Source organism: Oryctolagus cuniculus, chromosome X, assembly GCF_051225735.1.
Source record: "Oryctolagus cuniculus isolate XC-2025 breed Fujian yellow rabbit chromosome X, ASM5122573v1, whole genome shotgun sequence".
Taxonomy (NCBI): domain Eukaryota; kingdom Metazoa; phylum Chordata; class Mammalia; order Lagomorpha; family Leporidae; genus Oryctolagus; species Oryctolagus cuniculus.
In genome coordinates this window covers 131,747,008-131,772,806 of record NC_142888.1, presented here as the reverse complement: position 1 = coordinate 131,772,806, position 25,799 = coordinate 131,747,008, and the positions used below count along the sequence as shown (strand labels likewise).

Here is a 25,799-nt window from a genome sequence, read left to right as displayed (position 1 = left end):
CTTTTTTTAAGAAAGAGAATGCATTCATATGAGAACGGGAGAGAGAGAAACAGATTTCCCATCTAGTGACTCACTCCCCAAATGTCCACAGTCGCTGGGACTGGGCTGGGCTGAAGCCAGGAGCCAGGAACTCAATCCAGGTCTCCCACGTGGGTGGCAGGGACCCAAGCACTTGAGCCATCACCTGCTGCTTTGTAGGATGTGCATTAGCAGGACGCTGGAATTGGGAAGGGAGCTGGAAGTGAAACCCAGACACGCCAGTAAGGGGTATGGGCATCTTAACCACTAGGCCAAATATTTGCCCCAAGAATTTCTTTCCCTTTGAGGGATGAATAGTGTTCTACTGTGTGGATAGAACATATTTTGTTGCCTAATTGTTGAGTGATGGACACTTAGCTTTGCTTCCATTCCTGTTTTCTTAATCTCACTCCAGTCGGTCATTCAGGGTCTCCACAACCTCGTGGCCAGACTCAGGGAGCTGCGCTGTGGCGACGGCATCTTCCTCCGCTGGCAGAGCCCGCCACCCCTCCTCTCAGACCCGTGAGGATCGCGGGACGCCAGGAGGTGCTGTTGGGTTCCCTCCCACCTGTCCCGGCTGCCCCTGCTTCCCTCTGCCCACGGAGCATCCCACGGGCCCAGGGCTTTCTGTGTCAGAAAGTTCCAAAGTTTCTGTGTAAGAAGTTCCAAAGTTCTGTCTCCAGTCGAGACTTCCTGGAACTCCAGACTCATGTATCCACCTGCCAACTACACCGTCGCTCAGATGACCCCTTCCTGCCTCGCAGTTGCCCGTGCACCTCCCTGTTCATCACAGGACGGGGCAGCTCTGTCCTTCCTGGGGCTCAGGCCCTTGCTCTGCCACTCCTCTGTCTTGCATCCTGGCAGCCACAACCCCTGCTGGCTGCACCTTCCAAACCGATCCCTAATCTCTAGGCCACCACCCTGGGCCGTCACATCGCTTTGGCACTGGCTTATTGCTGTTGCTGCTTCTCCAGGGACTGCCTGGCCCTGGCCTGTCCCTTCCCTTCCTTCAGCTCTTGGAAGGTGAGCTGTTTAGGGAGACTTTCTTGGGATAGCCTTTTGAAAGTTTCAGCACCCCCAACTTCATCCCCACCCTTCCCGCTCCCTCGGCTCCTCTCTGACTAATGCCCTCTGCTCCCCAGGTATGTCCGCTCCAGGGGAACTTCTGTCTGCTTCCTTCCCTGCTCTCGCCCAAGCTCCTTGAAGCATACCGGGCACACGGGCCCTCAGACAACAGACTGCAGCCGCGGGGGCTGGGGAAAGGTCCCCCCAAACCTCCCGCACCCCAGCCCCCTCCCAGGGAGGCAGAGGTAGAAGCAGGGGGCAGCTTTGGAAAGTGACGTTTTTATTGCTAGGTTTGCAGTGGCTTTTCAGCACAGTAAGAACGCCCCCACTGGCCCACCGCCCTCAGCAGCCCCACCCTCCAGCTGGGGTCTCCATCCATCCCTGCATGTGTGGGGGGGAGCCTTTCTGGGGGCTGCTCAGCTTCTTGGGGCGGGACAGGACACAGGCGAGGGTTTAAGCTGCTCCGCGGGAAGACTTGCGACGTGGAAAGTGCCTCGGCCTTAAGCTTGTCGGTGGGAGCCCTGCCCGGGACCCCTCCCCTGGGTGGTGCCCATCTAGGGTCCTGTGGACAGTCGCACCCAGCCCAGGGAGCAGGGTGGGGCAGACCTGAGCGAGCCAGATGAGCAGTCCAGGTCCCTGCAACAGAACGCTGCAGCCCCCGGCCCCAGGGGCTTGGGACCACCCTGGAGGCCCCCACCAAGCACTTTTCCACCCCTCTCTGGGGTTGGGGACCACACACGCACATGCACACAGACTCATACGCTCGACAGGTTGAAGCTTTTGTTTTGCCTATGAAAATTAGGTCTATAAATTCACACTCCTTGGCTAGGGGCAGGCGGTGAGGAGCTGAAAGGGACAGGGGGTGGTAAGGAAAGGGACAGTTTGGGCTCTTTTCTTCTTGTTAGAAATATACAAGCAGAAATCTCACTCTTTTCTCAAGTTTGTATAAAATGTGCAAAATACAAGCCTCCTTCGCTGAGGCACCGTTTACATCTGGTATTCACCATTGCTAGGAGCCAGAGCTCTCTACTCTGCATACACCTGCACCCGTGCACTCAGACCCAAGCGCACGCAATTGCTATTGGTGGCAAGTGGCGCAGGAACCCGAAGGTTCTGTTGCTGGCTGGCTCTCTAAGCTTCTAGAATAGGGGCGGGAAGAGGGGTCTAGTGCAGCTGAAATATTCGCCTTGGTTCCGCTGCCTCTCCTTTGCCTCACTCCCTCCCGTCCCCAAGCTACCACTGCTGCTTCGGGGGTGAGGGGCCACCCAGAGGTGTTCTAGGGCACAGCCTGGAGAGGCGGAGGAGGGTGGCACGGCAGGGGAGGAGGAGGTGGGCCCTGTGGAAGTGGGGGAAGGAGCAGGCAGTGGGGCTGAGAGCAATGCATGGGCCCCAGGGGGGAGAGGCATCTATTTTTGGTGGGTTGTGATATTTTTGGCGTTTTATTAAAAATGGAAAAAGTTACTTTAGCACTCATGGTGCTTCCTCCCCTCCCCCGCCCCAGGCAGACCCCAAAACTATGAGGGAAAGGCAAGCCCCTTGGAGGGGTGGGGTGGGGTGGGGGCTAAAGCAGGGGCTGCTATGGCTACCAGAGGGTGAGCTGGTGATGTGAGCTGGAGTGCCTGTCACATGACACTCTCCACCACGACGACCTTGCTGCTCTCGGACACTGGGGTCAGGGTGGTCAGGCCCCTGACGTCTGCATCCTGAGCTCTGTACTCCAAGTGGTGGAGGCCCCAGACAGGCTGAGTCAGGTGCTGCCAGCGCTGCAAGAGGAGGCGTCCCTTCAGGGGCACTTCTCATCCCCATGGCAACTGCCCCTGCCGCTCCCCGGCGCCCACCAGGCCGCCCCCCACCCCGCCTCGCCAGGTTCCACTCTGGGTGCGTGTAGGTAGGCAGCACAGTAGAGGGGAGGTGGGCCTCGGCCCTGCCGCCTGCTCTAGGCAGCTTGCGTTCCGCCCACTCCCGGTGTGGACTGGCCGGACGCACCCGGCCTGTGGAAGGGGATGAGGGGCCTCACCTCAGCCATGGTTCCCTTGGCCCTGAGGAGGCAGCCCAGGAGGTGGAGCGGCACACACAGCATGGAGGAGAGTGCGAAGGCCCAGCCCATGGCCTCGCCCCACCACGGGTACACGTAGGTTTTGTTGTAGACCAGCGGCTTGTAGTACACGATGTTGAAGATGAAGATGCCCTGCAGGCAGGAGCCTGGCAGTCAGCTGGGGCCCTCCGCGTGCCGCCTCGCCCAGCCCACACTGTCCCGGCCCGGCCTTACCATGCAGACCAGCGGGGTGAAGAAGGACCAGCACCATTTCATCCAGGGGCAAGGTCGGTATCCGATCATACACGCAATGTCGTCCATGAAGCGGTCGGCTCCTGCAGTGAGGCAGGAGGGCGGCAGCTGGAGGCCTCCCTGTCCCTGTCCCTGTCCCTGTCCCCACCCCACCGTCCAGCCCACTGTCCACACCTACCGTACACCCAGGCCACCGCTACACACTCCCAAAAGGCCTGCCAGAGCAAGGTGGTGCCGCTGGCCGAGTAGTAGTCAAACAGCTGGAAGACATACATCCCGCCCTGCCGGGGTGGGGGTGGGGGCCAGTCAGGGAAGGCGGCAGGTGCTGCCAGAGGCAGCCACAGGGCCCTCCCCCTCCCTGCTGCGACCCCCCCACTCACATCTGTCACCATGGAGAGGTCAATGACAAAGCACAGGGCACAGCAGAGGGCCACAGAGATCTCCCTTTGGAAACGGAAGTAGTAGGAGGCCGGGAGGAGGTCGAGGAGGCCGGTGATGAAGCCTTCCACACCTACAAACTGTAGCCACGGCAGCTCAGGCGCAGCCCCGCTCCACTGTCGCCCGTCTCCTGGCCACCCGCCCCGTCCTGCTCCCCCTCCCTGGCCCGGGCCCACTGCAAACCTGGCTGTCCAGGCCGAGCAGCAGCAGCATGAAGAAGAACAGGGCTGCCCAGAGTGGAGCCACAGGCATCAGCGTGACAGCCCGAGGATAGGCGATGAAGGCCAGGCCGGGTCCTGTAGGGGGAGGTGCAGGCTGGAGACCCCAGCGGGCCTCTGGGGATGGAGGGAAGGACCGGAGCCATCTGACAAGTTGCCCCACGCACGCGTGCATGCGTGTGTGTGTTTTCTTGGGGCGTGTTGGGGCTGGGGGGCTTTACCTGATTCTGCCACCTTGGAGATGTGCACGCCCTGCTCTGTGGCCATGAAGCCCAGGATGGAGAAGACCACGAAGCCAGCAAAGAAGCTGGTCCCACTGTTGATGAGCGCGAGGATGATGGCGTCCCTGGGGGTGGAGGGACAGAGGAGTGCCCTGGGTAGGCTGCCTGCCAGGCGTGGGCAGGGAGGGGGTGGGGCTGTGGGGCCTACTTGTAGCAGTTGTTGTTGAAGCGGTTGTAGCTGCCCAGGGCCGTGAGGGCCCCCAGGCCGATGGCGTAGGAGAAGAAGATCTGGGTGCCGGCATCGATCCACACCTGGAAGCGTGGACCAGGAGAAAGCAGGCGTGAGGGTCCTGGCAGACGGCTCCGTCTCCCAGCCCCGCTGCGGCATGGGCTGCTCTGCCTCACCTGAGGGGACCTCAGCTTTGACCAGTCAGGCTTGAGATAGTAGATGATGCCGTCCAAGGCTCCAGGCAGCAGCACCCCGCGCACCAGCAGCACAACCAGGACCACGTAGGGGAATGTAGCAGTGAAGTACACGATCTAGGGGGCCAGGCTGCTCAGAGGGGCTCGCAGCCCCCACCTCCCCCCAGAGGCCCCCAGCACCGGAGAGCGCTTGCCAGGCAGGCCCCCACTGTACCCCTCGGAGCCATGGCTGGAGCCCCGGCAGCCCTCTGGCAAGCACAGGTCAGCTGCAGAGGGAGGGGAGAGGCAGGGCCGGCCCTGGCACGTGCAAGGTTTTGCAGGGCAGCATGGCCACAGGGAGAGGCAAGCCCACGGGAGCTCTCTTCTGAGGGCAGCATCCACGCAGCCTCTGGAGTGTGTCAGGGAGTGCAAGAGATTGAGGTCGGGTGACAAGCACATTGACCCTCACACAGCCCCGTGGCGCCTAGGCAGGGAGTGGGACATTAGCCGGGGCACGTGCCATGCCTCCTGTGCCCTGACCTCCAGGCCGCCATCTGTAGAGAGCAGGGCTCTTGGTCAGTACTTGGAGAGTGTGACTGGGCCACACAGAGAGAGGCGAAGAGAGAGATGGCAAAGGCCTCCGCCTCCTCACCCACTGTCCAGGCTGGGCTACTGAGACCATCAAGACAGACTCAGTGAGTGAGGGATGGAGAGAAACTGAGGAGGGGGGGGAGAAAGTGGCCTGGATTTCAGTTCCTCTCCCCTGCTCGGCCCTAGCCCCAGCTCAGGTCCCCTCCTGCTACAGCAGTGTCCCTGGCTTGCAGAGACACACACCTCCGGGCCAGACCCGCCCCCTCCCCTGCCTGAGCCCAGCGGTACCTTTCCCGTCGATTTCACCCCTTTCCAGACACAGAAGTAGACCAGCACCCAGCAGGCCAGCAGACACAGGGTTACCTCCCAATTGAGGGCCCCCGGCACCTCCAGCCCCCCTGAGAGCCGCAACACTTTGTTCCTAGGAGAGGGAGAGCACAGGTGGGCTGACTGGGGTCTGCCCCGAGGGGTCACGGCTCTATTCCCCTGCAGCCCAGGCCCCAGGACACACTCCTGAAACACTCCCCCAAACCCCCCGCCCACATGCAGCCTTAGCTCCCTCCCCAAGCAGGCGTGACAGAATGACAGTGGGAAATATTGCTGAAGGTGCAAGGTCCACCCTAGCCCCCGGCCCTGGTGTGGGCGCTCCCTGAGGACAGGCAGCGGCTTCCCAGTGACTGTTCCTCATCCCTGGCCTCATGCCCCCAGGGCTGGGCCATGGCAGGGAATGGAGGGACAGGAAGGGGCCAGCTTGGCCCAGAGGCGCCTGACTCACTCCCAGAACTCGATGACTGGGGACCGGCGTTCAGCAAGCTGGTCACATGTGAGGTTGGCCAGGCTGCCATTGGCACAGTCTTCATGGCGGAAGATCTCCACACAGTCGGGAGTGTTCCAGGTGTGGCCACACGTGGCCCAGGGCAGCGTGGTCGTGAAGGACTTTACCAGGTAATAGAAGCCCCAGGCCAGCACCATGATGTAGTACGTGTTGCAGTAGAAGACGATCACCATGGAGGCGTAGCCCAGGCCTGGGGACGAGTGGGTTCTTTTCCAGCCACCTCCCTGACACCCCTATCGTCTCCTCCATTTGGGGTGGCAGTGCTCCCTGTGGGCCCTTCCAACTTGCTCCCCGCACCAGCATCCCCCACTGCATCCATCCTACCATTTCCCCTGGACTCAACCCTGGGTGGGTGTCCCAATGCCATCGTGTCCCCATCCGCTCCTCAAGTCCTGAGGGTCCCCTCCCCTCCCACACCTGGCACCACAGCAGCTGGGGGAGCTTTCTAGTAACCTGTGGTGGTATGGGGGACAGCCAGTGGTGGCACCTGTGTGCCCCAGGTGGGGACAGTATAGGGAGTCAGGAATGTTGCGTGGGTCCTGTTCCCAGCCTGGCTATGCCCTCGAGGTCACGGCCGATGTTTCCCAAGGTCAGTGTGGCCTGCATGTCTCCCCCCAGACCGGGGCTCAGGGCAGGCAGACTGGGAGCCAGCTGCAGCGAGCTCCCTGCATGTGGGAAAGGAGGGTCCCTGAAGGGCTGCTCACCTTTGAACAGGGGGCAGATGTTCCAGACGTTGATGCTGCCAGCCTTCATGAACTGGCCTAGGGAAATCTCCAAGAAGAAAATGGGGATTCCTCCCACCAGGGCGATCAGGACGTACGGGATCAGGAACACACCTGGGGGAGGACACGTGGGGCAGCTTCACCTCCCGCAGTGCCCCCTGAAGACCGCTTGGGCAGGTGGCCCCTTCACCAGGACAGGACCGGAAGCATCTCCTGTCCCCAGCCAGGCTGCCCAGGCTCCGGAAGCCCTGAGCCCCAGCACTGGGTGAATCAGTGCAGGGGGTGGCTGCTGACTCAGAGGACCAAGGTGAAGAGTCTTGGGGGGTGGGTTCTGGGCCTCTGGACAGGAGGGGCCATGGTAGCCCCCAGGCCATTAGAGCCATGTTCCCTGGGCGGTGTGTGGGGAGGGTCCTAGGCCCTCTGGGCTCCCACCACCATCACCTGGGATGACCCCAAGAGCCCTGAGGACGCATGCACTGACGCGCACGTCTGTGCGCCAGCGAGGAATGGCCAGGGCTGCGCATGGTGTGTGTGCCCGCGCACCGAGGCTGAGTGATCTAGGGTGCGGGCCTGGTCTAAAGGCAGCGAGTCTGACTTGTGAGGGTACAAGGAAGAGGGGGGCAGCTGGCAGTCCTCTGCACGGCGGGGGGGGGGGGGTGTCACTGCAAGGACACGGGGAGACAGGTGGGAGGAAGGGACCAAGCCAGGCATAGCAAGCTCTAGTGGACCAGGCTAGAGACAGGCTTTGGCCAACAGGCCGGAGCCGGGGTAGGGGGGTGGGGGAAGGGAGGGGAGAACCAGGCACCAGCAGCTCCTGTCTACTGCGCTCGCCGCCTGCACTCTTGCCCCTGGCCCAGCTCTCTCCATTGCTTGCCCAGCTTCTGGGCCCAGCATCCTTCTTGTGCGTGACCTTGGGCCAAGGCTTTCCAGTGGCTCCTCAGTTTCCCACCCATCGCCTGGTCACTTGGGCTTCCCAGCAGCAGTGCCGCTTTGCAGTCACAGGACACACGCGTGCCCATCACTGTTGCTAAGCTGGGCTTTGGCGGGCATGGGGCGTGCACGCAGTGTGTCCAGTGGCGGCGCCAGGCGGGCCAGGCTGCAGGCTTCCCAAGCCTGGCGCAGGCACCCAGTGTTCCAGGCCCAGGCCAGAAGGGAGGGGAGGGAAAGTAGGGAAGGGAGGGGAGAGGAGAGGAGGGAGAGGGAGGGGAGGGGAGGGCAGGGCGTGGGGGAGGGACAGTGGCCCATTGTGTGTGTATGTGTGTGCGTGCGCCTATGTACCACTTGTGTGCTGTGCCTGGTGCGGGGGTGCCAGCCAGGGCTCCTCACCTCTTGGAGCCCCCTCCCCAGAAGGTCGCTCTGGCCTTCTTTTCCCATCTCGGTGGCTACTCACTCCAGGCTTGGGCCAGGAGTCTCGGGGCAGCCCCTCGGTTCTGCAGGAGGTTCATCTTCGCCCCGCCCCCCCCCCCACTGCCAGGCACATGACTGGTGAGGGGGGTGGAGGCCGCCGGACTGGGCCACCAAGTGGCCCAGGCCGGCGAGGGGCGGGCCCCGGGCCTCAGTCCCCACGCACCCTGCGGGACCTCCCCAGCTTTTGGACTTCGCCCCTCTGCTCTGGTGGGCCAGAGGTAGGCAGGCAGGCAGGCAGGCAGGCAGGGGGAGGGAACCCCTGGCGAAGATCGGGGCCGCGACAGGGGCGGGGGCGCTCACCTCCGCCGTTCTTGTAGCACAGGTAGGGGAAGCGCCACACGTTGCCCAAGCCCACGGCGAAGCCCACGCACGACATGATGAAGTCCATCTGGCGCGTCCAGGTCTCGCGCGGCGGCACGGCCAGGCAGCCGCCGGGCGCCCCCAGGCCTGCGGGGCCATCGCCCTTGGCCGGGGCCCCGTCGGGCCCGGGCGCGATGAGGGGGCCCTTCTTCTCGTCGCCGGACACGCTGTAGATGCCGTTCTCGGCGCTCTTCTTCGCCATGGCCCCGGCGGGCCGCACGGCTGGGCCGGGGGTCGCGGCGCCTCGCGGGGGCGGGCGGGCAGGGGGCGCCGGAGGCACCCGGGGGTGGGGGGGAGGGCCCCGAAGGCGCGGGCCCGCCCGGGGGCCTCGGGGGCGGCCGGGCCGGGGGGGACGGGGTGGCGAGCGGGCGGGCGGGCGGACGGGGTGCGGGACGGCGGGGGCTGCGCAATCAGAAGCAGTCCACGAAGCACTTGAAAGTGAGCCTGAAGAATCTCATGTGTGTCGGGGGCCCGGGGGCGCGCGGGCGGCGGCGGGGCCCGGCCGAACGGCGGCGGCTCCCGAGGCTTCTGCCCGCGGCTCGGGCGGTGGCGGCGGCGGCGGCGGCGGCGGCTCGCCCGGCCCGAGGCTCAGCCTAGCGGAGCGCGGGCGGCATCAGGCGCCCACTGTCTGCAAGTGGCTACCGGAGCAGGGTCCTGCAGCCCGCGCCCCCAGCCTCGGCCCGAGCCCTCGGCGGCTCCCCTGTTCGCCCGCGGCTTCGGCGGCGGCGGCGGCGGTGGCGGCGGCGACGGCGGCCCGGGCGCGCCTCGCCCCCTCCTTCCCCGCGGCGGCGGCTCCAGCCGCTCTCGGGGCCGCGGCGGGCTCAGCGACTCGCCACCGCACTCCGACTGTCCCTCTCTTCCCCGGCCGCATCGGCCGCTGCTTAAGAACCGACTCCGGGGTGATGTCACTGTCGCCCCACCCCCACGACCGGGCTGCTCCCCCTCCCCCTCTCCCATCCCTCCCTCCCGCCCTCCCCGTCACTCCGCCCACCTCCTCCCGCCCTCCTCCCGAGGAGGAGACGCCGCTCCAGCGGGGAGCAGGATGGCTGCTACCTGGGGCGCCGGCCAGCACTTCCTCCCCAAGGGGCCAGGACCTCGCCCCGGCTTCACCTGGCCTCGCTGACTCCAGATCTGCCTTCCCTCGACCTGCCCTTCCCAGCTTAAAGAAAGCGTCTTCCCTGGCCTCCTTCCAGCCATCCTGTGCCCTCCCTCTTCTCTTCTCCCCTCTCCCTCCAGGCTGGAGCCACCCAGATCTGTCCAGCCTGTCCCATCTCCAGGCTGGGCGGGTGCTGGGTACCAAAGGCAGCAGGCTTCCCGGCCTCCTTGCAGGGCTGGGTCTGTTTCTAGTGAGGGGAGCAAAGGTTGCCGCGTATCTACCTCCAGCTGTGCTGTGGGGCTTTGCACAGGCGCAACCCTCCCGCCCCCCTGGCACTCCGCCCTTCCCAAGAGGTACAGCCTTGAAACGCAGGAGGTCACGGTCAAGGGGATCCTGCCTTGCTGAGGAGGGAGGCTAGACAGGTACAGAAAGGGAGCCTCTTTAGCTCCCTTGGCTTAGTAAGGGGTCCAGCAGGGGCGGCTGACTTGCTGGAATAGGGTAAGGCTGCCCCCTGGTGCCTGGCAGGTGCACAGACCCTCCTCGGAAGGTCTGCAAGCCAGCTCCCCTCTCCTGGCGCTCCTCTCCCCGGGGACGGCCCTCCAGGCGTCCCTCGTCAGAGCAAGGTGGCTGGAAGGGGTCATGGTCATGGTCCTGGCTGGAGGGGGGCGGGTAAAGCGTGCCCCCCTTGGTCCCACACTCCCTGATCTAATTACACACACGGCACTCCCCAGATGGTTCATCCCGTTAAGCTAAGCCCGCAGCCATCCGGCCAGCTTTAGGAAGAAAAGCAGTTCCGGCGCGAGCCAGATTGAACCTGCTAGGTGAGGGAGGGGCAGCATCTCCACCCAAGCTTCCAGGAGGAGCCCCTAGGGGTGTGTGTTTCATGGGAAGAGAGACAGGGGTGTCACCTGTGTTCACAGGGGGTGGGGCTGGGGGGGGACCCTGGAAGCAGCTGGGCTGCACTGTTTGTGAAAGCCCCCTAACTTGGATCTTCCTGGCCCAGCCTGGGGCTGAAGGGGGTCTGGGAGCAGAGGCTCTAGACCTGGAGAAGCTGGGACCACCCAGGGAGAGAGGACAGAATCACTGCCCCCCACCCCCACCCCACTATGGCGGTTCAGAAGAGAGACCAGAGGCTCAGGTGAAGTAAGCGCTGGACCTCCTCCCGGCAGCAGTGTGGGGGTGGGTGATGTCTGTAAAGGGAGGGCAGTAACTGACAATGACCCGAGTGCGTGCAGACGGCGCCCGGAGGATCCACGGGAAGTGGGGACGTGACTGGGTGCAGCTGCCACAAGAATTGAAGATCCTGCTTTGGGGAGCGGGGTGGGAGGGAGATAAGGCTGTGGCGTGAGGAGCACGTGGGAGACAATGACACCTTGGGGAAGCGAGCAGGCTGGGAGCCAAGGGCGGGGCCCTCCTCCACCCCGTGCTGGCTACTGGGTGGGGAGGCGGGTTTCAAGGCCGGAGGCAGGAACTGGAGGGAGCTAGCTGCCAGTCGGGGCTGCTGGGGCCTCTGTGCCATCAGAGGCGGCTGAGGAGGAGGAGGAAGTGACTGCGGCCCCACAGAAGGGCAGGGCGAGGTGGCTGCCTGCCGAGAGGGGGACCGCCGCCTGCGTCGTGGGTTGCCGGCAGGCCCTTGGAGCCCGCCAGCTGGAGGCACCCAGGTCTAGGAGGCCCCCAGCGCTCCCTTACGTGACAGTCACACCCTCGGTGCATGCCCTGAGCTTTGCTCCCACGAACCCCGGGCAGGGTCTTGTCTGGGGGAGGACCCTGGTGTCCAGGGCAGCTTCTGTGCGCTGTGACCTACTGGCCTGCTGGGAGTGTCTGCGCCGATAGGGACGGTTACTATGTCTCCCAGCGCTTCGCCACCGGGAAGGCAGGCGGCCCCGCCGAGCTCCGGCCGCACTGCGGGGGGCCCGTACCCAAGGGGTTGTCCAGCTGGTGCAGGAGCGGGTGTGGGCCCCCTGCCGTCTGGACGCAGCCCGGAACTGCCTTTTGGACCCCAGTGCCAGCTGGTAGGGGCGAGGAGAGGGAGCGCCGAGCCGGTGCACCTGTTTACGGGAAGAAGGAGGGGGAAGCATGGGGATGCAGGCTGGGGCTTGGACTGTGTGCACCCCCAGGCCGGGGAGGGGGCCCCCAGCTGGAGCCAGGCAGCTGGAGATAGGCCTTGCAATTAGAATGAGCTGGGGACAAAGGGGCTGCAGGTCAGGGGTTATCTAGGCTGGGGAGATGGGAGTGTCACCAGGGCGGGGCCGGGAGGGGCGGGGGACACATTCCAGGATTCCTAGGGCCTGCTCTCCTTGACCTTGGGTCCCACAGAGCCTCTGAAAGGACTGCTTTTGCACATTTTCTGCAAACTGATACTCCACGTGCAGAAGCCTAGCGAGGCCGTGGCAAGGGTGGCCTCCAGCTCTGCTGTCAGTGGTGTCGTGGCTGCCCTGGCCTGCGGCGGCCTCTCCCGTTCGTTCTCCGCATGGATGCCCTGACAGCTGGGAGGCCTGCTCGCTTGCTTCGGCCTGCTGCCTCCCTCGTGATCGCGCTGGCCTCCTGGGTTGTGGAGAGGACAAGCCTGGAGGGACAGCGCCGTCGTCATCACGCCCTATCAGCAGTCCACGCGCGCCACATGACTTATCACTGTTGCCGCTGACCTTGGCCACCTGGCCCAGACAGGCTTTGGCGAGTTTCTCTGCTGCAAAGTGGCGCTCTCCTTCCCGGTGGCAGGAAGTTTGCTCCGTGCAGCCCGCAGTTCACGGTGCGGCCGTGTACCCCCCCTCCCGGACGACAATGATTTAACACTTGCAGTTACAACCCAACACTGCTCTAGCTTGCTTGGATTTTCCGCCTTTGGCCGTTGGTGCTGTGGTGTGTCTGGGGGGAGAACACCTGCTCCCTGCCTGCCCCCGTTCTGCAGTCAGCAGGGGAGTTTGTAGGAGAATGGCCTTAGGACTGACGCTGTGCTTGGGGCTCCCAGAACGCTGTGGCTTCTGCATCCCTCAGCTGGCAGTGTGGGGATTCGTACGCAGGAACCCGTGGCCGCACATGTGTGTGTACGCGCAGGCATATACATACATGCTAGCGTCATTACGTACCTTCAGCTCGACCTGAGCCCATACCGCTGCAGCCTTCTCTCCTTCACTCCCACTCCCTAGATGGCCGCAACAGCCAGGGCTAGGCCAGGCTGATGGAACAGACAGAAGCCTCAGCCATTCTCCTCCTCACACAGATAACCACTGGAATGTATCCTTTGCCCTTGAATCTCAATTGGGTCCCACACCCTATCGCCTTCATACCCCACCCCCAAGGCCACCTGAAAGACCAGTTGCTTGGAACACTTGACAGACCAGTTCCAGGAATTCCCCTCCACCTGCTGCCCCCTACCCCACCCCCAGCCCCGGCCCTCCTAAAATCTAAAAAGGCCCAGCCCCTGGGGGTCGGGGCCTTCCGCCACGTGTTCCATCAATGTGCTTGCTGGCAGCTGGTCACGCACCTCTACGAATTTATTTTCTCTGAAAAAATTTGGTCTGGTTATACATTTGTACACTGCTCCCTCTATTCGGCGCCTCTTTTCCTAACATTGGTGGTGCCCCGTGGTTGGAGGCACCAATCTGCAACTCTTCCTAACACAGGCTGAAGCCGGGAGCTTCATTCGGATCTCTCACGTGGGTGCAGAGGCCCAAGGACATGGGCCATCTTCCGCTGCTTTCCCAGGCCATGAACAGGGAGCTGGGTCAGCACACGAACCAGCGCCCATATGGGATGCAGGCATCACAGGCAGTGGCTTTACGTGCTATGCCACAGCACCAGCCCGTGCGACTCCTAATCCACACCTTATCAACTGGAGGACGGCGCCTTCCTGTGCTCAGTCTCCGATACCTCTTGTTTCCAAGGCGCCTTCCATCAGCCGTCTCCCCGCCTCCCTGCTCCACCCAGTGAAATGGTTTCGTGCATTTGGAATACAAGTGGGTTCCCTCTGTGCCCAGTCACGTCGCTGTGCGAGTCCACTCGCTTGCATGCTTCACAGCTCGGACGGGACAGCGTGCTACAGGACAGCGCCTCTCGGTGCACATCTTTCTTGTTGCCACTTCTTGCTGACTATGGAGGGAACGGCTGCAAATCATTGGGATGGCGGCACTGCAGGTGGTGGCTTTACCTGCTACGCCACAGCGCCTCCCACCGAAAGGATTTTGAAAAGTACATCCACTGTCTGGTGGATCATAAGTACTGGTTAAAAGCACAAACAGTGGCATCTTTTTTGACTCACACCACCACCCTTCTCTGAAACACAGATGTACGTGTAAGGGAGAGAGTGTTTCTTTGTCCACGTGACCGTGGACCGGAGCCCTGTTCAGGCTGGCTGGGAGCAGCGTGGTGTGGTCGACCACCTCTGCTCCTGAGGCACAAATGAGCAGCTGGGATGGGGGCACAAACTCTGAGGGCTGGGGACCCTAGAGCCTTAACTGAGAATGGTGACAAGACTCGGGGTGACATGGAGTGCTGTGGGGCTGGCGCTGTGACATAGCGGGTAAAGCGGGCCACCTGCAGTGTCGGCATCCCATATGGGCGCCAGTTCAAGTCCCGGCTGCTCCACTTCTGATCCAGCTCTCTGCTATGGCCTGGGAAAGCAGTGGAAGATGGCCCAAGTCCTTGGGCCCTGCACCCACGTGGGAGACCTGGAAGAAGCTCCTGGTTCCTGGCTTCGGATCGGCGCAGCTCTGGCCGTTGTGGCCAATTGGGGAGTGAACCAGCGGATGAAATGTCTCTCTGTGTCTCTCCTCTCTGTGTGTTAACTCTGACTTTCAAATAAATAAATCGATCTTGAAAAAAAAAAAAAAAAAAAAAGGAAGTGCTCTGGTGGCCCGGAGAACATTAAAACAGACGGAGAGGCAGAGACCGTGCCAACATGTGTGTGAAGACTTGCCGACGGCAGACGCTGGCGGTGCAAAGGGTCCTGGGCTGGCGCAGCCGGGCCTCGAAGGGAGCTGAAGCTTCCGGGGACCGGGCTTCAACGACCGAGGGAGGGAGGCTGACAGCAGAGCCGGCGGATTGCCTTACAAGGCGCCCTGCAGCGCCACGGCAGTGCTGAGCCTCTGCTCCTGAGCGCTCGGCCGCCCGCGGCCGGCGGGGGCGCGCGCGGAGGGGGCGGGGCCGGCAGGGCGCGGGCTGGGGGCTCGGCGGCGCGGCGGCCACTGCGCGAGGCGACGCTGCGGCATCGACTCCAGGTCCGCACCTGCCGCCCCGGGCGCGGGCGCGCGCGCATGGGGAGGGGCAGGGTGCACAGGGTCCAGCCCGCAGCCGCCGCAGCCCCCGGGCACACCTGTCAGGCCCGGAGCACCCCTCTCCCACACGCGCGCGGCCCACGTAGCTCCGGACACCAGCCGCCCAGGCTGCCGAGTTCTCCTACTCTGAGCCGCTGAAGGCCTGGGTGGCCGCGTGGGTGGCCGTGGTCGTGGCAGGTGCCTGTGTGCGCGGTGTATCTCCGGCGGGTTGGTGGCCTGGATGACGCTTGCCTGTGGAGGCTGTGGACGAGGGTGGGGGTGCATGTAGCCTTCTCGGATGTGTGGGGGCAGCGGAGGAGGGGGTGTCGCCGTCGTCGGAGGGCCCGAGTGGGGGGGCGCTGGAGGGCAGCTATGTCCCTGGGGCGGTGGGGGAGGGGTTAGATGCACCTGGGCCGGGGAGGGCTGAAGGGGGCTGTGGGGTGCTGGGGGCGGGCGGATGCGGGCCCTGACCCAGGGCCGCCTCCAGCTCTCCCCGTTGCAGACATGCTACTGCTCAAGAAGCAGACGGCGGACATCAGCAGTGTCTACGAGCTCCGGGAGAAGCTCGGCTCGTGAGTGTGCCCACACGCGTGTGAGTGTGAGGTGCCAGTGGTGTGCGTGTGCCCGAGTGCTGGGGTGGGTGGCCTGGGGCACAGAGGCGAGCCCTTTCCACTCCCCACCTGCCGCTCTCCCAGCCCCCTGCCCCCGTCTGCACTTGCACCTCCTCCCCTGCTCCCTGTGCCCACCATCTGGCTGTGCCGCAGGGGTGCCTTTTCCGAGGTGGTGCTGGCCCAGGAGCGGGGCTCTGCACACCTCGTGGCCCTCAAGTGCATCCCCAAGAATGCCCTCCGGGGCAAGGAAGCCCTGGTGGAGAATGAGATCGCCGTGCTCCGCAGGTGCGTGCCTGGGCCGCGACGGCAGGGTCCCCATGGGGATGGCAGGAGCGCTTGGCTTGGCGGCTGCTGCTTCCGTGCTAGTCCAGGCCCAGTCAGCAGCCTCCCAGGGGCGGGCGCTCTCTGGGCCAGCGTCTATTGAAGGGCCTGGGACTGTACTTGCGGCGAGGCCCCGGGGGGACTGGCCACAAGGAGCCCTTCCTTGCTTTGGCAGGGTCAACCACCCCAACATCGTGGCCCTGGAGGACGTCCACGAGAGCCCCTCCCACCTCTACCTGGCCATGGAGCTGTGAGGAGGGCTGCTGGGGGCTGCGGGGGCTGGAGCAGAAGCCTGGGCCCAGAGCCCTGCGCCAGCTGAAGCCCCGACTGCCTCCAGGGTGACAGGGGGCGAGCTGTTTGACCGCATCATGGAGCGCGGCTCCTACACGGAGAAGGACGCCAGCCACCTGGTGGCTCAGGTCCTCGGCGCCGTCTCCTACCTGCACAGCCTGGGCATCGTGCACCGCGACCTCAAGGTGCCTGGCTTGCTGCCCACACCCCGCCCTGCCACCTGCGCCCCTGGCCGCACGTCTGTCTCCCTGGCACTGATTGACCGGTCCCCTGGGACCCGCGTGTTGCAGCCTGAAAACCTGCTCTATGCCACACCCTTTGAGGATTCCAAGATCATGGTCTCCGACTTTGGGCTCTCCAAAATCCAGGCTGGCAACATGCTGGGCACCGCCTGCGGGACCCCAGGCTATGTGGGTGAGTGGAGGAGGGGCGGGGCTGGGGGCGGACCAGGCTGAGTGGCGGCGACAGAGAAGCACGCATGCGCACGAGCGTGTGTCCGTCTCTGGCCCCCAGCCCCGGAGCTCTTGGAGCAGAAACCCTACGGGAAGGCAGTAGACGTGTGGGCCCTGGGTGTCATCTCCTACATCCTGTGAGTGGCCTGCCAGCCTGCCTCTGCTGGGTTGGGGAGGGTTGGCCAGTGGGGTGACGGCCGTGTGGCTGCCAGGCTGTGTGGCTACCCCCCCTTCTACGACGAGAGCGATCCTGAGCTCTTCAGCCAGATCCTGCGGGCCAGCTACGAGTTTGACTCGCCCTTTTGGGATGACATCTCTGAATCCGGTGAGCTGGAGGCTGGTCGCACGCTGGGGGGCCAGGGGGCCGTGCTCTGGGGCAGGCTGACCCTGCTCCCCCTGCCGCAGCTAAAGACTTCATCCGGCACCTTCTGGAGCGTGACCCCCAGAAGCGGTTCACCTGCCAACAGGCCTTGCAGCATCTTTGGTGAGCGCCACTCCCGCCCAGCTGGCCCAGGGCCGCCGGGACCACAGCCCCAGGCACTGCATCCCCTGCTGACACTCGCCCTCCCCCAGGATCTCTGGGGATGCAGCTTCCGACAGGGACATCCTGGGCTCTGTGAGTGAGCAGATCCAGAAGAATTTTGCGCGAACCCACTGGAAGGTCAGTGTGAGGAGAGGCCGGGGCAGGGCGCTGCCTAGTGGCCGCTGCGGTCCCTGCAGTCTTGGGGCCGGGGTCAGCCGGAGCCTGACGCCTCTCTTCCGCAGCGGGCCTTCAACGCCACCTCGTTCCTGCGCCACATCCGGAAGCTGGGCCAGAGCCCGGAGGGCGAGCAGGCCTCCCAGCAGACTCCGGCTTGCCACAGCCACCCCGGTCTCCTGACTGGCCAGCCCCCCAAGTGGTGATGGCCAGGTGTGCGGGGGTGGGCCCTGCACCCCTGGGAGCCTCTGGGAAAGTCAAGGCTTGAGCAAGGGGCGGGACACAGGGCAGGCTGGGTGCGCTCCTGACCGCCCGCTGTCCCCTGCCTCTCTCCCGTTTCCTCCCCAGGTTCCCTTCCCTTGGGTCCTTTCTGTCCCTGTCCCCGACCCCCGGGGCCGGCTTCTGCGAAAGAGGTTGAGACTCGGGGGGGGGGGTTCTTCGGAGAGGGAGGCAGGTGGGCTCCGGGGGCTGCCGTTCCCGCACGCACCGCACGCACGGCTATTCTGTGCTTCGCTAACTGTGGGTGGTCCTGCTTGTTTCCTGGTCCTCTGGCCCCCTCCAATGTTCCCCCAAGCCAATAAAGACAGACAGAGCAACGGGCCAATGGTGAGCTGGGGGTGGGGCGAGCATGGAGGAGAGGCGGTCACCTGGCACCCCGCCTTGCCCACTGCACCTCCCGTTCCTACCCCTGGGAGCGCGGAGTAGGAGGCAGCCCGGCCCCTGGCTCTGCCATCCTAGGGGTGTGAGTGCACGTGAGCCTGCGAGAAAATGCGGCAGAGGGGGCGGCCTCCAGGGCTGCTGGCTCGGGTGGGAAGGGCAAGCCTAGCCGGGGTTGCCTGCTCCGCACCTTCCTTTACTCCATGGCCACACAGAGCATTTAGAGGGGCACTTGTCATGGAGAAAAGCCAGGCGCCCCACTGCCAGAGTGGCCCTGACCCCCGGGCCCATCGGGGGAGCACACCTTAGCTTTCACCTGATCTGCCTCTCCCCGTGCCCTGCAAGAGCTGCGCTGGCTCTGCTTCCCACCGTCTCGGCCATTCACATGCGATCCCCATGGCACCTGCTTGTTCTGGTTTTGCTTGTTCAATATTACTGGACCTCTTCCTCAGCGCCAGGAACTGGGACTGCCCTGGGTTTATTCAGGGTGCGCCCTCTAGTGGAGGAGTGGTTTTACCCAGATACTAAGACTCGGTGGTGTGGGAAAGGACCATGCTGGCTGCTCTGAGAGACCTGAGCAGGAGCGCCAGAGCCAGCCTTCTAGAAAGAATCAGCACTCACAGACTACCACTCTCCCAGCCTAAACCGTGGGCGGATCAGTTCAGCAGAGTCGGGGTCTTCGTCAGGGTCCCTGCTCAGGGGGCCCCGACGCAGAGTGCAATTCGTCATTTCGCCGACAGGGGGAGCCATAGTCACATTTTTCGATGTGCTTGCGCGGCGGCTGGTTGCTTCAGCACGCCGAGCAACCTTCCAAATCCGTGCCTCCCCTCCATTGCCCCCAAATATGTGCCCTGCAGAAGAGTGCACTCCGGCAAGAGGGGGCACCCCGGGGTCTGATGGCGGCTGTACCCTTTCTTCGGCAGTCCCGGGCCCTCCCATGGGACTGGGACAGGCTGTGGGCAGAAAGCTCTGGATCCCCACCGATCGGGCTGCACAAGAGACACGTGGCACGGAGGGAGCTGGTGGCTGGAGGGAAGGGGCCCGACCCAGTGGGGAGCCGCTAAAAGGGTTGTGGCCAGAGAGCGACTGTAGCATCTCTGGTTAGGTAAGCCTCAGGTGCTGTGGGCTGGCAGCAGAGTCCAGCCCCTCTGAGTGGCCCGTGCTGGGGACCAGAGCAGACTCGAGAGGGGCGTGCTTCACAGTGGACATGTCTAGCAGGCTTGTTCTTCCTAGTGCACAGGGTGTTGCCAGTGCTTGCTTCGGGCCTCGGGGCTGTGTTCTTTCCACTGTCCCCACGGTGAATGCAAACTGCTGGGCTGAGTGTGCCCTGGGTTTGAGTTTGGGCCTCGTGGGTGAGTTGTGTGGCCTTTGATGCCTTTGTGGCTTCATTTCATGTCCTGTTCCGTAGGTAGGCGGCAGGCTTTCCACGGGGAGCGGGGGTGAGGGGCAGCCTGCAAGTGCTCAGAAACCGAGCCAGCCTGTGCCAGGGCCGCTCTGCTGGGACTGGGGCTTGGGTACGGGGGCTCAGTGGGGTGCTGCCGGGGGATGGAGAAGAGAAGCACGAGGAGAGGGGGCCACGGCGGTCTGCACGCCACACAGTGCAAGCCACATCCTCCACCCGACCGCGGCTTCATCCACACAGCCTTTGGTTGGCCGAGGGCAGCTCGGAGAGACCAGCTTGGACGTGAGCTGTCTCCCAATGGCATGGAAGCGCTTCTGTGCAGGACACGATCTGATTTTCGCTGTATCTGTCGCCTCTTTTTTTTTTTCTTTTAAGATTTCTCTATTTATTTGAAAGTCAGAGTTACACAGAGAGAGGAGAGGCAGAGAGAGAGAGAGAGAGAGAGAGAGAGAGAGGGAGAGAGAGGTCTTCCATCCGCTGGTTCACTGCCCAATTGGCCACATGGCTGGAGCTACGCTGATCCAAAGCCAGGAGCCAGGAGCTTCCTCCAGGTCTCCCACGTGGGTGCAGGGGTCCAAGGACTTGGGCCATCTTCTACTGCTTTCCCAGGCCACAGCAGAGAGCTGGATTGGAAGTGGAGCAGCTGGGACTCAAACCGACGCCCATATGGGATGCCGGAGCTTCAGGCCAGAGCGTTAACCAGCTGCGCCACAGCGCCGACCCCTTGTCACCTCTTGATAAATATACAAACCACCTGCCTGTGGGGCCTTATGCGATGCCCTCTGAAGAGTCCCAACTGTGTTTGGCCAAGGAACTACACATTTCTCCTTGTAGTTCTTTTTTTTTTTAAATTAATTTATTTATTTGAAAGAGTTACAGAGAGGCATAGGCAGAGAGAGGAGAGGAGAGGCAGAGAGAGAGAGAGGTCTTCCATCTGATGGTTCACTCCCCAATTGGGTGCACTGGCCGGAGCTGCACCGATCCGAAGCCAGGAGCCAGCAGCTTCCTCCGGGTCTCCCACGTGGATGCAGGGCCCCAACCACTTGGACCATCTTCTGCTTTCCCAGGCCATAGCAGAGAGCTGGGTCAGAAGTGGAGCAGCAGGGACTCGAACCAGCACCCATATGGGATGCTGGCACTGCAGGTGGCAGCTTTACCTGGTACGCCACAGTGCCGGCCTCCTGATATTTTTTTTAAACATTCATTTTATTTATTTGAAAGGCAGAGTTACAGGGAGAGATGAGAGAGAGAGAGATCTTCCATCTCCTAGTTCACTCTCCAAGTGGTGGCAATGTCCAGGGCAGGGCCAGGCCAAAGCCAGGAGCCAGGAGCTTCATGCAGGCCTCCCGCATGGGTGCAGGGGCCCAGGGACTGGGGTCATCTTCCACTGCTTTCCCAAGTGCACTAGTCGGGAACTGGATCAGAAGTGCAGCAGGCCGGCGCCGCGGCTCACTAGGCTAATCCTCCGCCTGGCGGCGCTGGCACACCGGGTTCTAGTCCCGGTTGGGGCGCCGGATTCTGTCCTGGTTGCCCCTCTTCCGGGCCAGCTCTCTGCTGTGGCCAGGGAGTGCAGTGGAGGATGGCCCGGGTGCTTGGGCCCTGCACCCCATGGGAGACCGGGAGGGGCGCCTGGCTCCTGGCTCCTGCCATCGGATCGGATCGGCGCAGTGCGCCAGCCGCGGCGGCCATTGGAGGGTGAACCAGCGGCAGAGGAGGACCTTTCTCTCTGTCTCTCTCTCTCACTGTCCACTCTGCCTGTCAAAAAAAAAAAAAAAAAAAGTGCAGCAGCTGGGACACCAACCAGCACCGTACAGGATGCTGGCGTTGCAGGCACTGGCTTAACCTGGTGCGCCACAGTGCCGGCCCCATGCTTTGTCTGATAGTAACAGCAACTATAATCCCCTTTTGATTTTTATTTATTTATTTGAAAGTCATATAGACAGGCAGAGACAGAGAGAGCTTCTGTCTGCTAGTGCACCGTCCCCAGGCCCCAATATCCTGGGCTGGGCCGGGGTACAGCCAGGACCCTGGAACTCAATCCAAGTCCCCCACGTTGGTGGCAGGAACCCAATTACTTGAGTTATCACCACAGCCTCCCAGGGTGTGCATCCGCAGAAAACTGGATTCCGGAGTGCAGTGTGGACTTCATTCAACCCAGGCACTTCAGTGTGGGATGTGGGTGTCCCGAGTGGACTCAGCTGCTGTGCCAAACACTCGCTCCTAAAATTTGGAAGTTTTTCCCTCTGTGAATGTCCAGGAGCTGAGAACCCAATCCAGGTCTTCCACCTGGGGAACAGAGCCCGAGTTTCTGAGCCGTCTCCTGCTGCCTCCCAGGGTGTGCATATGGAATATGGAATATTCCGTGTTTGGGTGCCCGGGTTCTAACAGCAGCTCAGGCTCCTGACCCCGGCTTCCTGCTAAAGTGCGCTCTGAGAGGCAGCAGGGATGCCACTGCTGGGTCCATGCCACTCACGTTGGGGGCCGGGGTTGAATTTCCAGTTCCTGGCTTTGGTTCTGCCTTCTGTCTCTTGTCCTGCCTAGGGCCATTCTCTCTCTGTTTAGCTGTCTCCCCAAGAAATAAATAATAAAAATTTTAAAATTCCACTTGTATATCTAATCAGATGACCAGCTCCCTGCTATGGCCTGGGAAGGCAGCGGAAGATGACCCAGCAACTTGGGCCCCTGCCCCCACGTGGGAGACCTGGAGGAAGCTCCTGGCTCCTGGTTCAGCCCTGGCCATTCTGGCCATCTGAGGAGTGAACCAGTAGATGGACGATATCTCTCCACCAGCCCCCATCCTCCCCATAACTCTAACTTTCAAATAAATAAATAAATAGATCTTTAAAAGACAATGGGAAGTGCTATTACACCTCTGTTTTACGAAAGCGTTGCTGAGGGATTAGTGTTGTTTCTTGGGTTATCTAGGCTTGGATTTTCTTGGTGGGAAGACTTCTAATAACTAATTAAATTGATTTGCTTGTTACAAATTTATCTAGATTTTCTATTTTTATATTACATTTTTATTGTGCAAGGGGATACATTATTAAATTTTCTATTTTTTAAGATTGGTTTTGGTCACGTGTGTTTCTAGAAACTTGTCCATTTCCTCTGAATTGCCCAATTGTTGGCGTCAAGTTTCTTTGTACTGTGTGTTATTCAGTAGTGTGTTGTTTAATTTCAGGATTTTTTGGATTTCCTAACTTTTTGGATTGCTAGCTTAATTCTGTTGTGATCAGAGAATGTATTTTGGATCATTTAAGTCCTGTTAAATGTTTTATGACAGGGCTGGTGCTGTGGCATAGTAAGCTAAGCCCCCACCTGCAGCACCAGCATCCCACGTGGGGGCTGGTTCGAGTCCCGGCTGCTCCACTTAGGATCCAACTCTCTGCTGTGGCTGGGAAAGCTGTAGAAGATGGCCCAAGTGCATGGGCCCCTGCACCCACGTGGGAGACCCAGAGGAAGCTCCTGGCTCCTGGCTTCGGATCAGTGCAGCTCCAGCCATTGAGCCCATCTGGGGAGTGAACCAGCGGATGGAAGATCTTTCTCTCTGTTTCTCTCTGTAATTCTACCTCTTAAATAAATAAATAAAATCTTTAAACATGTTTTATGAACTAGGCTATGGTCTATCCTGGAGAATGTTCTATATGCATTTGAAAATAATGTGTATTCTGCCTTTGTGGAGTGGTGTGCTCTACCGGTATCAAATTCATTCACGATGTTCAGATTTTCTATATCCTTGCTGATGTTCTGTCTAGATCTACCAGTTATGGAAAGTGGGGATGGGCCAGCGCTGTGGCATAGCGGGTAAAGCTGCCGCCTGCAGTGTCGACACCCATATGGGCACTGGTTCTAGTCCCGGCTTCTCCACTTCTGATCCAGCTCCCTGCTGTGGCCTGGGAAAGCAGTGGGAGATGGCTCAAGTGCTTGGAGCCCTGTCCTGAATGGGAGATCAGGAAGAAGCTCCCGGCTCCTGGCTCTGGGTGGGCACAGCTCTGGCTGTTGTGGCCATCTGGGGAGTGAACCAGCAGATGCAAGACCTCTCTCTCTGGCTCTACCTCTTTCTGTAACTCTGTCTTTCAAATAAATAAAGAAAAAACTTAAAAAATGAAAGAAAGTAGGGCATCAAAATCTCCAACTGTTGTAGTTGAGTTTTCTCTTTATCCGCTCAGTGTTGTCAGTTTTGGTTTCATATGTTTTGGGGCTGTGCCGTTAGATGTATGTATGTTGATAATTGTCATGTCTTCCTGATGAGTTGAGCCTTTTATCATTAGGAAACATTCCCTTTTTCTAATAATATTTTTATCGTAGAGTCTATTTTATTTGACATTATTATAGGCACTCCAGCCCACTGTTACTTCCTGTTTGCATGGTATAGCTTTCTCTCTCAAGATTTTTTAAAATTTATTTGAAAGGCAGAGTTACAGATAGACAGAGAAAGGGGTCTTCCATCCACTGGTTCACTCCCCAAATGGCTGCAATGGCCAGGGCTGGGCCAGGCAGAAGCCAGGAGCCAGGAGCTTCTTCTGGGTCTCCCACGTGGGTGCAGGGGCCCAAGGACTTGGGCCATCCTCTACTGACTTCCCAGGGCATAGCAGAGAGCTGGATTGGAAGTGGAGCAGCCGGGACATGAAACCAGCGCCCATATGCATAGGATGCTGGTACCGCAGACAGCAGCTTAACCCACTATGCCAACAGCTCTGGTCTCCCTTTTTCTGTCTTTACTTTCGACCTATTTGCATCTATAATTTGTCTCTAGTAAAGAATGTATGGTTAGTCAAATGTCTCTTATAAAGAATGTATGGCTACTTAAATGTCGCTTTTTTTAATCTCTGGTTTTTGATTGGGGTTTTAAACCATTCACATTTTTAAAAAAGATTTACTTGTTTAAAGGGCAGAGTTACACAGTAAGAGAGAGCTCTTTCATTGGCTGGTTCACTCCCCAGATGGTTGCAGTGGCCCCGGCTGGGCTGGGCTGAGCTGAAGCCAGAAGCCTGGAACTCCATCCAGGTCTCCCACGTGGGTGCAGGGGCCCAAGCACTTGGGCCATCTTCTACTGCTTTCCCAGGCCACAGCAGAGAGCTGGATTGGAAGTGGAGCAGCCTGGAGTTACATCAGCGCCCATATGGGGTGCAGGTGCTGCAGAGAGCAGGTTAAAGTCATGATGTGTACGACTGGATTTACATTTGCCATTTTGCTAGTTGTTTTCTGTATGTCTCCTGTCTTTTTTATTCTCACTTTAAAAAATTGATTAATTGATTTTCATTATATTTGAAAGGCAGAGAGACAGAGATTTTTCCACCCACTGATTCACTCCCCAAATGCCCACAACAACCAATGCGTGGCCAGGCCAAAGCCAGGAGCCAGGAACTCCTTCTGGGGCTCACACGTGGGTGGCAGGGATCCAAGTGCTGGAGCCATCGCCTGCTGCCTGCCAGGGTGCGAATAAGCAGGAATCTGGACTGGAAGTGGAGTAGCCAGGACTGTAAGGAGGCACTCTGATAAGGAACCCCTGGACCCAGTGCTTCGCACCTCTTCCCTTCTTTCTTTCTTGTTAGTGTGTTGTTCTATTTCCCCTGTGTATTTTGGAGTTATTTTCTGAGAGGTTTCTTTAGCATCACAACATGAATCTTGACTCGTCACAGCCCACTCAGATTCACGTTTACTTAATTTTGGTAAAATAGACTGTGCTACAATTTGTCACCATTCTTTTCTCTCTCATTTGCTCGCTTGCTCAACAATTTATTTTATTTATTTGAAAATCAGAGTTACAGAGAGAGAATCTTCCATCCACTGGTTTACTCTCCAAATGACCACAATGGCCAGGGCTGGGCCAGGTTGAAGCCAGGAGCCAGGAGCTACTTCTGGATCTCCCACGTGGGTGCAGGGACCCAAGCACTTGGGGCATCTTCTACTGCTTCCCCAGGCCATAGCAGGGAGCTGGATCAGAAGTGGAGCAGCCAGGACTCGAACCGGCGCCCATATATAGGATGCCGCACTGCAGGCAGCAGCTTTACCCGCTACGACACAGCGCCGGCCCTCAGAGTTTCTTCTGGCATCCTGGACTTGAGCACAATCCCCAGCCGCTGTTTTCCCGAGCGTCCATCGCCTCGCGCTGTTTCTCTGCCGGTCTCGTGATCTGGGATTGCTGTTGAAACGCTGTTGGTGTGCGTGGCGTGATTTTATTTCCCGCGTGGCACCTGTTCCGCAGCAGTTGCTGTTTCAAATGCTGAGGCTGGCTTCTTCGGAGCGGCCTCTGTGTCTTCCGCTTATGGCTCTGTGTGTGGCGGGGGCGCTCTCGCTCTTGCCTGGACCACTGCCCCAGCAGGCGCTGTGAGTGTGAGTCCAGGGCGGTCGACCCTCGGTGCCCGGCTGCCTCGCTGCCGCCGCCACGCGTCTGGCGACGGGTATTGCCCATCGCTGCAGAGTGAGTGGGCTGCTTCAAGCCAAGGCTGATTT

At 60.8% G+C, this 25,799-nt stretch overlaps 2 protein-coding genes and 1 long non-coding RNA gene across 18 annotated transcripts; 2 read left to right on the top strand and 1 right to left on the bottom strand.

The window, feature by feature from the left end:
• Positions 1 to 432: 432 nt before the first annotated feature.
• LOC149119768 (uncharacterized) lies at positions 433 to 2,577 on the top strand. Its single transcript, XR_016228203.1, has 2 exons — positions 433 to 564; positions 1,161 to 2,577. It is a non-coding gene; the product is annotated as an uncharacterized LOC149119768 (long non-coding RNA).
• SLC6A8 (solute carrier family 6 member 8) lies at positions 1,347 to 9,426 on the bottom strand. 2 transcript variants are annotated; one of them, NM_001082397.1, is given in 15 exon segments: positions 2,617 to 2,846; positions 3,101 to 3,271; positions 3,353 to 3,453; positions 3,549 to 3,645; positions 3,648 to 3,651; positions 3,751 to 3,756; positions 3,758 to 3,888; positions 3,992 to 4,104; positions 4,248 to 4,372; positions 4,456 to 4,559; positions 4,653 to 4,787; positions 5,529 to 5,661; positions 6,016 to 6,265; positions 6,780 to 6,911; positions 8,505 to 8,927. In NM_001082397.1, coding segments are annotated over 15 exon segments (1,905 nt in total). In that variant the 5' UTR covers positions 8,767 to 8,927; the 3' UTR covers positions 2,617 to 2,705.
• Positions 9,427 to 14,786: 5,360 nt separating this feature from the next.
• On the top strand, positions 14,787 to 25,219 carry PNCK (pregnancy up-regulated nonubiquitous CaM kinase). 15 transcript variants are annotated; one of them, XM_089324642.1, is made up of 12 exons: positions 14,788 to 14,876; positions 15,415 to 15,484; positions 15,677 to 15,808; positions 16,020 to 16,094; positions 16,182 to 16,320; positions 16,426 to 16,549; positions 16,649 to 16,724; positions 16,800 to 16,912; positions 16,993 to 17,071; positions 17,161 to 17,248; positions 17,353 to 17,497; positions 25,107 to 25,219. In XM_089324642.1, exons 2-11 carry the CDS (start codon positions 15,417 to 15,419, stop codon positions 17,488 to 17,490), a joined length of 1,032 nt encoding a protein of 343 aa, XP_089180768.1. In that variant the 5' UTR covers positions 14,788 to 14,876; positions 15,415 to 15,416; the 3' UTR covers positions 17,491 to 17,497; positions 25,107 to 25,219. The 15 variants fall into 15 exon arrangements, with proteins under 15 accessions (XP_089180772.1, XP_089180768.1, XP_051693450.1 ...); XM_051837490.3 differs by lacking the exon at positions 25,107 to 25,219 and adding an exon at positions 22,718 to 22,954; XM_089324641.1 differs by lacking the exon at positions 25,107 to 25,219 and adding an exon at positions 22,627 to 22,954.
• Positions 25,220 to 25,799: the final 580 nt, after the last annotated feature.